Source organism: Brienomyrus brachyistius, chromosome 17, assembly GCF_023856365.1.
Source record: "Brienomyrus brachyistius isolate T26 chromosome 17, BBRACH_0.4, whole genome shotgun sequence".
In the NCBI taxonomy this organism is placed as follows: Eukaryota; Metazoa; Chordata; class Actinopteri; order Osteoglossiformes; family Mormyridae; genus Brienomyrus; species Brienomyrus brachyistius.
The window spans coordinates 5,138,662-5,148,283 of record NC_064549.1 but is presented as its reverse complement, the minus strand read 5'-3'; the positions used below and the strand labels follow the sequence as shown (position 1 = coordinate 5,148,283).

The window sequence follows — 9,622 nt, the reverse complement described above, 5'->3', positions numbered from 1 at the left end:
TCCCGTCGCCCGCTGGGTCTCCCTCGGACTCCCCTTTATTCCCCCTCCTTCTCGCCCTACTCTCCTGTTTTCGCCCCTCCGTTCTCTGCTCCCCCTCCTGCCTTTGTCCCTCTGTCTTTTGCTCCTCGTCCCTTCGTTCCGCCCATCTCTGCTCCTTGTCCCCCGGTGTTTCCTCCAAGCACTCCTGGTCCTTTTGTTTCGCCCGTTCCTTCTGTCTCTCCCTTCCTGGTCTGTCTATCTGCTTTCCCGATTGTCTGTCAGCTCCTGTCTTACATTCTGTCTCTTGCCGTGTTTTGTGCTTCGGTCCTGTTTCCCGTCCTTCGTTAATTTTGTTCTTCTTTTCCAGGTCCTGTTACCCTCGTAATAACATATAAACAGCTTTTACAGTATAATAACGTATAAACAGCTTTTAGAGTGTAATAACATATAAACAGCTTTTACATCAGCCTTCCAGCAGATTCCTGGCATGCGTGCTATCTGCTATGCTGAAATGGAGAGCAGAAACCCACAGGGACCTGCACTCCACACTGAATAATCTCCGTCCATTTCTACAGCGCTCAGGTCACCCCGTGACCCAGGCACGGTGCCCCTGAGACCAGCGAGGAGGGTAGTTACTGTTAGTCCTCAGCTGCCTCCACTGATAGGCGTTTTACTTCGGCCTGATAATATTTTTATCTGTAATGCTGTTGAAAAAAAAACAAGACTAACAGGAACATACGCTAATGAGGCCACCTGGGAGGATTCTGTGAAGTGCTTCTGCAGCATGAGGCCGAAGGCCGCTGCTTCAGTACCTACCAACAAGTAATGTTACACTGCAGTGTTCAATTAGAGTTAAAAAACAGTACATTTAGTGGAAAGCTCCATATGACTGTCCATCCATCCATCATCCATCCATCCACGTCACGTGATGTATGTCATCCCACCACAGGCTTTACAAACACTTACATTCACACAGAATGAATGAGAATTATCTTTAAATAAATTATCTTTGTTCAGGATCAGGTTTGTAAATTTATTCTTAATTATGTTCCTGTATGTGAAAAACACATATGGAGACGATAGAGGAAGAGTCCATCTTTCCTCTTGTTGGGCTCATCAGTTTTGCATATAGGCCAGAAAGCTTTTTGGCTGAATATTTAAGAGAGCCAATACACATGTCCCTAAGACCAAACATCAATCTCTAATTTCTCATCCAGTCATGCATCTCGTATGTATATTTTTATCAGAAATCTGTCTAACTGCCCGGCATTACTGGCCATTTTCTAAAGAGCATCATGTCTAGTCTGGTAGCCAAAATATATGGCCTAAAATTCACAAATCATGACAGGGGTCACCTGACCTAAAAGGTAATAAAAAACACGAAGTAATTAAGCCAGCAGGGAGTTTTCTCTGGCTGACAAAGGTTAATATAAACGCTCCTTTGGTGTTGGGGAGGGCAAAGCTGGGGCGGTCTGTCAACAACTTCACAGGCCACGTTAGCATGTACAGCAGACTGAGAGCAGGTAAGGAGATCTGGGGTGTGGCTAAGACTACATGGCAGCCAACTTCAGCTTCTTTCTGTGCTTCTGAAAGTTACCGTCATGTAAATAATAAGTGAATATGGGTTTGAAGGAAGCGTAGATGCGTAGATCATTACATGAGATGTTTTCTTTTACAAATGTCACATGTTTATGTTGACCTGTGTTGTCTCCATAGCAGAATGAATCCGACCCCTTCGAACATCACCTTGACTTTCACGGTGTACGGACCTCCAGGCCCCCTGAGTTACATGCTTTCTACTTTGCTCCTTCTGATCTACCTCTTCTCAACATGTGCGAACATGTTTCTCGCCCTGGTTATCTACTTGGAATCCAGTCTCCACAAGCCCATGTACGTCTTTCTCTTCAACTTGGCAGTGAACGGCGTCATTGGGAGTTCTAGCGTTTGCCCAAAGATCATGGTCCATCTGTTGTCCGGCGTCCAGGGAAGCTCCTACTATGGCTGTCTGATTCAGGTGTTCTTTGTCAACTTCTACGGAACATCTGCCTACGTGATTTTAGCAGTAATGGCTTATGACCGTTATGTCTCCATATGCAAGCCGTTGCTCTATCATGCCATAATGACTCCTGCCAAGGTAAAACAGCTGCTGCTCGTCACATATTCCTTTCCCATCTTCTCTTTATCAGCCCAAGTGTACTTGACGTCAAGGCTTCCGTTATGCAGATATACCATTACCAAGCTGTTTTGTGACAATCTCGCAATTGTCAATCTGTCCTGCGTGAAAAGTAACCTGGATAACATTTTTGGAATATTTATAGTTCTGAGTCTTGCTGTGCTTCCTCTGACTTGTGTGGTGATCTCCTACATACAGATACTGAAGGTTAGCTGGAAGACCTCCAGAGACTCCCAGCAGAAAGCGTTAAGCACCTGTACTCCTCATTTAGTCGTCTTTATAAATTTCTCGCTAGCAACACTCTTCTCTGTCATTTATAATCGAGCCAATATGTACATTTCAAGTGAGGTCAACATATTCATGTCCCTGCATTTCATCCTGATCCCCCCAGTTCTGCATCCAGTAATATACGGGATCAGATCAAAAGAGATCAGGCGGTGCTTCATGAAAATACTGAGAAGTAGGAATCTTTTTACAGTCTTGGTAGATACTGTTGAAGTTAAATCCACATTTGCATGTTGAATAAAGAAAAGCACTGGATGGAAACCGGGATTGTTTTGGGCCCTGTTGGGTGTGTTTGATTTCTCGGGGGAGGCTGAACATTCAGAGGGCAGGAATCCAGCAGCATGGATTAAGCCATATCTAATCAGCCACAGGCTGCCTCTCGCTACATGCTGCTTGGGGACATCCCTCGCAGTTGCCCTGCCTCTGTAATGTTTTTTTTCATCGTCTGGGGATCAAAGACACTCAAAGCCACGAAGCCACCATCAAATTAGAGGGAGATCATCACCAAACATGTCCCCAAAGGCTTCGTCACACAGTTCAGCTTACGGACTCTTAGTTGTGCTAATAGCTACACTAACCATAATTGAGCATTTTCTGTGGTTTAACTCTTTCATTAATTCATATTGTAATGCATATCTTCACACAGTATCCTAGTGACTTTACTGGTTTGCTGGTTAACAGGTGAATGAATGCAGATAATCTTAAAGGGTGTTAAATGACAATGATAATGTGCTCACAATGTATGTAATGTATAAAGGAGTATATTTCTGTGCTGCTATATATATATACTGTATATATACTATATATATATATCAATAACTCCTTTGGCAGCTTCCTGACCCCCCCCCCCCCCCCATCAGTTCTCCATCATTTACAAATTAAGCACCTGGCAGCCACCATATGGAGAGGTCTGAGGAACAAACCTGGCAGGGCAGTGTTGTACACCAGTAAGTCTTAGGCCTCTGTACTTTAGTGTCTGACGCCAGGCAGAGATCCCCCCCAGGAGGGGAATATACCTCCCCCCACGAGTGTGAATACATCAGCACTGCGTGTCCATACGTCTGCTGTAAGCAGTCAAGGATCAAACAGCATCTGCTGAAGATCCCTAAATCACAGTGGGCTCACATGCACCTAAAACTGAGCTGGGAGACTCACCAAACAAGACGCCCATGAATGTAACTGCCAGTAGGAACATCACTCGTATAGCTAATTGTGGCTGCGAGTCATAACTGGCAGTTTGGGGCTGAAAACAATATAAACCAGCATTGGAGACAGAGAGTAGTTGATAAAACAAAAGCTCTCTTTTGTTTATCCATCATATATCTCATATATATCGTATATGTTGCTGATTCATTCAATTACCTGCATGGCCAGAGCAATATGCAACCATACGCAATAACAGAGAGCATGGCATTTAGACAGGATTTTTATGGTCCTGTATTTTTTCATTTTCAAATTATTTAACATATTTATGTTTATAATATGCAAAAATGTGTTAGATTTTGTTATTCGGACATTTCAATAGAGGGCTTGCCTTTGATTGACAACTGTAAAATATATTTGTAAATAGCTGTTACACACATTAATGTGTATATATGTAATTATCACATAATGGTAATAAAGACGTGGTTTAATAAACAAGAAGCCAAACATTTTGTGTGTATTTTTCCCTTCTCCACCCACAAATTCCACGAGGAGACCGTGCTTGGTATATGTTTTCAATTCAATTCAATCCAATTTATTTCCAATTGACGCTTTTCACAGCAGAGTCACCCCAAGGCGCTTTACAGTACATGGGTGTGTTGTGATGCATTTCTGAATCATTTATACGGAATAATAAAATAAAAACACCCAGTGAATCCAAGGTGCTTCCCAGCGCACTAATCACACCCCCCTAAATAATAAACGGGTCAAGGAAATTAGGGGAGGGTTTAATTTTATCTGTCTCTATTGAGCTTTGACATGGCGGTTTGATCAGAAGTCTTTAGGATGTATTTGGGCCGTTCAAAACTTCATTGCTCCATTTAGCCAGATCACAGTACTGCCTTTACCGAAATGAGCCATGTTCTTCGCTGTGGAATGAACAATATATTGAGTCAGCAGGGTTTAGAAGCACCGGCAGCTTAATGCAGATGTGCATGAAGGTAATTACTCCCAGTTAGGGGGAGACACTGAATCCCACAGTGAGCAGTCAGTCTCAGTGTGACGTCGCGTGGGAACCAGGATAAGCTTCCATCTGCCAGGCAGAATCCACCAGCTGCAGTGGCTGCAAGGTGACATAGATGGGACAAAAGCACCGAAACCCACCTGCAGTCTGAATCAAAAACATACAGGAAATCCCCAAGAGGCACTCTGGCAGAAAACCTGAATATTTGATACAAATTATCAAGCCATATATGTTTTAAGAACCTTTTTGATTTTGGACAGCTTAGTGAGACTTTTGGATGAATCGACAGAAAAAGTCATGCAGGACATCTATGAAAACTGTAGGTGAAACGTAAAACTAACATAAAAACTATACAAATATGCTGTCCCATCACGACAATTCTGTCATGAATATCCAAGGTATCTGGGGCTAATGTGACTGTATAGAGGTAACCGGCCTATTTTAAACTAGGACGCGAATTTCAGTTAGAGGTGTTTTGACCTTATTGTTAAATCTTCCATTACACATAACTACAAACATCAACACACAAAGCAAAACTTTATCTGATTATGTTTCCATTCACTTCTTACAGCAAATGTATTTAATGGCTTGGACTCTAATGGCATGGACACTTATACCATATATTAGAGGATTTAGCAGGGGGGGAAATGTTAGGTAGTAAAGGGACAGGAAGAGGCGTGACTCGAAGGAAAGGCTGTTCGAGTCGAACCGGCTTTGGATGACTTCAAAAAAGCAGCCCACAGAAAAATTGATGGCAGCTATCAGGTGAGGCGTGCATGTTTGAGCGGCTTTGGCTCGGGATTCCTTGGAGGCTTTCAGGCAAATCCTGAATATGTGCACATATGAAAACAGCATCATCAGGATCTGGGGAACGAGATAGAACACTGTAGCCACAAGGCCGACGATGCTGTGAACGTAAGTGCTAAAACAAGACAGTCTGACTAACTCGAAGTTCATGCAGTGAATTTTAGGTATGAGTTTTCTGCAGAAGGTGAGCTTTGCGGTGAATATGAAGTAGATGCCAAAAGCGACGGAGGGGTAAATCCAGGAGAGGACAACCAGCACACACACCTTGCGGGGAGACATGATGATGTGGTAATGTAAGGGGTAACAGATCGCAATGTATCTGTCATAGCTCATGACTGCCAGCACTGAAAATTCTGTGATAACGTACGTGTGTAAAGAGTAAATCTGGGCCAGGCAGCAGCCCAGAGACACGATGTGCGAGGGGGACATCAGCTGTCCCAGAATGGAGGGCACTAAGGACGTGCTGCCGTACATCCCATTCACTGCCAGATTGCACAAAAAAATGTACATGGGGTCGTGCAGACTCCTCTCAGCACAGATCACGCAGATGAGAAGGACATTCGCAAAAACGGTCGTGATGTACAGCAGGAAGAAGACTGTGAAGTACAGGTGCTTCATGTCCTCCATTTCGAAGTAGCCTGTGAGAACGAAGGACGTCACCTCTGACATATTGTCCATGGCTTTCAGATTTTGTTAGGAGCTTCTGTAATGGAAAGAAAATCTTTGTTGTTATTCTTCTGAGCAAATTAAATCATCAGTGTAACACAGTAATACATATTAAATTCCTGAAGAATATTATGCATGCAATGCTGCTTAGCATATATTATTTGGTTGCTTAACCATTGAGAGACATTTTTACAAAGGATTGTCTAAATAAACATGCAAGACTGGTACCTGCCTTGGAAAGAGTAAAACTGCCTGGTCGTCTGCTTCTGAGTCAGACCAGGCTTGTTGTGCCAGCTCCGCTCTGAATGCCTCATTTTTTAAGTCGTGATGACAACCTTGTCACATGATCTTAGAAAGATGATGACATCACCCTAAGATATCATTATCATATTACAAAATGGCACATTATGAACAATCTGAAGTTAAGGATAATATAAAAAGCTGATACATGAATCTTATTCAGGTGCTATTGGCACTAGTCTCACTGCACAATTCGCATGATAATGTTGTTTTTTACAGTTAAGAATGACATTTGTAAGTATTATATAAATGTTATCTGTCAATACAGTTTCTTACAAAGCTGAGTTCCCCTGTTTAATGACTACCAAGATATCACCTGCATGAGGGCCAGGGTCATTGCAGGAAGGGGGAGGGGGGGTCCTCTTTAATTTCATTCTACAAAACTAGATGCCCAGAATGACAACAGTGTATTCCTTGGAAGGCCTTGCTCCTCCCCCCCCCCCTTCCCATCTCTGCCTACGCCCACATCCCCGTCCTGTACAGTCTCTACCGCCCCATACACACTTGCCCCATCTCTCCAAAGATATAATTTACCTTTCTCAATCGAGTTCACCAGATCTGCGCCTGTAACAGGTCTTTCATGCGCTGCCATTAAGTAACACTTCTTCAATTTTTGTGCGATTTGTCTCAGTTCCAGATCTTCACCAATAAGTTGTGCCTACAATGCTTACAAAGTACCTCTGGTGGCAGCAGACTGCTCCTATTTTCAGATGAACTATATGGACAAAAGTATTGGGACACCTGGCCATTACACCCACAGGAACTTATATGACATCACATTCTAAACCCATAGGCATTAATACAGTATGGAGTTGGTCCCCCCCTTTGCAGCTATAACAGCTGCCACTCTTCTGGGAAGGTTTTCCACAAGATTTGAGTGTCTGTGAGAATTTTTGCCCATTCATCCAGAAAAGCAGTTGTGAGGTCAGGCACTAATGCTGGACGTGAAGGCCTGCCTCGCAATCTCCATTCTATCCCAAAGGTGTTCGATAGGGCTGTGGTCAGGGCTCTGTGAGCCAGTCAAGTTCTTCCACACCAAGTCACGTTTTTATGGATCTTGCTTTGTGCACTGGGGCACAGTCCTGCTGGAACAGAAAAGGGCCTTCCTTCCCTAAATTGTTACCTCAATGTTGGAAGCGTCAAATTGTCCAAAATGTCACAGACAGATAGACAGATAGATAGATGGATGGATGGATGTTTGATTGATTGATTGATTGATTGATTGATTTAACCCTGAAGGAAATTTAGGGCCTTGGTATGCTGACTCACATAGCAAGATTAGTCTGAATCGGATCTGGCCCAAATGTTGTTCGGAAATCGCCACATATCCGTAAACTGGATCTGGTCCAGTGTCTTTTTGCACAATGGACCAATAGTGGTCTGAATCTGATTTCTGGATTTGAAACACATGAGGGCCATATACGGGACTGATTGAATGCTGAACGACATTGAATGTTACCTAATATGACCTGTATTTGCTGGATAGTGTCCATGTCTCGCAGCCATACAGCAAGACAGGAAGCAACAGGACTCTAAAGGCTTGGACTTTCATCCTCTTTCAAAGATGTATGCAATTTTAGTAACTTGTAAATGACAGACAGTATGTCCTTCATATTTTTGACTGTTAATACTGCACAAGGCTTCATTACACATGTACAAGACCTACAGGTCTTTATGCAGCGAACCATTCAAACCATTCATTAGTCATATACAAGATCTAAAGGCCTTTCTGAAGCCATCATAAATGAACAAGACATTAGACACAAAATGATGTAATTTTCCAGGTGCTGGCCATGTGTGCCTGACCTTGTCATGCTTCTTTAATTAAGCTCCAATAACAATGAGATTCTCTTGACACCCATGGCCTACAAACCCTATGGGTGATGCAAGAGCTTCAAGTTCGTAAACAGGTTTATCAGACCATTAACCATTAGCCATCAGGTCATTAGTCCGTCATATTCCCTCCATCCCCCGGATACCAATTTAAAACCATTTACCCAGGAGACCAAAAAGGACAAAACACAGAAATGAAGTCCTCTGTGGGTCTGGCTGGGAGGATGGAGTGAGCTAACCTTGGTGGACCTCGGGGAGACCCTGCAATGTAATGACCTCCCTTCTGACATGACTGTGGCTTTGAGCGTCATTGAAGTGACCCTGAGGAGCAGATGCTGGGTCATCTTCTCACAGGTCAGGACGTGGCAGATAGAGTGGAAGTCAAGGCCTTGTTGATCAGGCTGAAACCGAAAAATAATGTAATGTGTAGAATCAATACATTAGATGCTAGAATGTCAAATATACCCAACTAAGTTAAATACATTTCATGAGGAATGGCTAAATAGTAATAGATACTTTGCTGATCTTCATGGGGAAATTGTCCTTATGCCTCCCTCAGCTTGCTCTTTGTAGAGTACGCTGTCTGCAAAGGGGCAGCCACCAGATGGGGCACCCAGGGCACTGGGGGTTAAGGGCCTTGCTCTAAGGCGTGGAGATGTGCTGAGGTTGGGTTTGAACCAGTACAATTAACCATCATAAAATAAAATTTATTTGGTCAAGCACTCATCACCATCATTATTTGGGGGAAAAAAGCAACAGCTGTGTTGGAGGCCCCCTGCAGGCCACTGTGGGTAAATTCATCTCATCGAAATGTATGGACCTGCACTAGGTGGATTTCCAGCGCACTGGAGGGGCAGCACTGTAGCCTGACTCCTCCTGCAATGCAAAGAGATGCAGTGAAACTAGACGGTGCCTAAACCACCTACGCATGTGTGTGTTCCCTGATGGCCTGGCACCCCAGGCCATAGCTTGGTGCCCTAAAAGCTGGTTTATATCTCAGCATAGCATCTACACATCGGAAACCACGTAGCCACGTGCCCTACGCCGTAACCTGATGCGTACCTCCCCTGAAATGTAACTACGGGCATCAGGCTACGGTGTAGGCCATGGTACTGTACAGTACTGTACGCCTAAGCGGCTACCGACGGCGTGGATCCTATGCAGAAGGAAAAAAATCAGCCTAAAGCCCTAAGCCTCCTAGGATGGACTCCAGGCCTCTTGATCTCGATCAGGAAAAGTGGATTTCAGACTCAGTGTTCATAAAAAACATGGCATATCTGTGTCTTTACATATGTGTAATACATTCTGTATTACTTGTTCGATCTCCAGTATTATGTAACTGTATATGAATAATGAATTGGCAATGGAGCCAGAAAATGCGAAGGCATGTTGCTAAAGAAGTAATTATGTCT

The 9,622-nt window shown here is 43.6% G+C and overlaps 2 protein-coding genes across 2 annotated transcripts; one reads left to right on the top strand and one right to left on the bottom strand.

Moving 5' to 3' along the window:
- Positions 1-1,433: 1,433 nt before the first annotated feature.
- LOC125712141 (olfactory receptor 52K1) lies at positions 1,434-3,231 on the top strand. Its single transcript, XM_048981849.1, has 2 exons — positions 1,434-1,502; positions 1,696-3,231. The coding sequence occupies exon 2, from the start codon at positions 1,700-1,702 to the stop codon at positions 2,672-2,674; it is 975 nt and encodes a 324-aa protein (XP_048837806.1). The 5' UTR covers positions 1,434-1,502; positions 1,696-1,699; the 3' UTR covers positions 2,675-3,231.
- A 917-nt stretch (positions 3,232-4,148) lies between these two features.
- Positions 4,149-6,369, bottom strand: LOC125712154 (olfactory receptor 1496-like). The gene is made up of 2 exons (XM_048981883.1): positions 6,310-6,369; positions 4,149-6,114 (listed from the first exon to the last, which is right to left on the bottom strand). The coding sequence occupies exon 2, from the start codon at positions 6,087-6,089 to the stop codon at positions 5,163-5,165; it is 927 nt and encodes a 308-aa protein (XP_048837840.1). The 5' UTR covers positions 6,090-6,114; positions 6,310-6,369; the 3' UTR covers positions 4,149-5,162.
- Between the last annotated feature and the right edge of the window lie 3,253 nt (positions 6,370-9,622).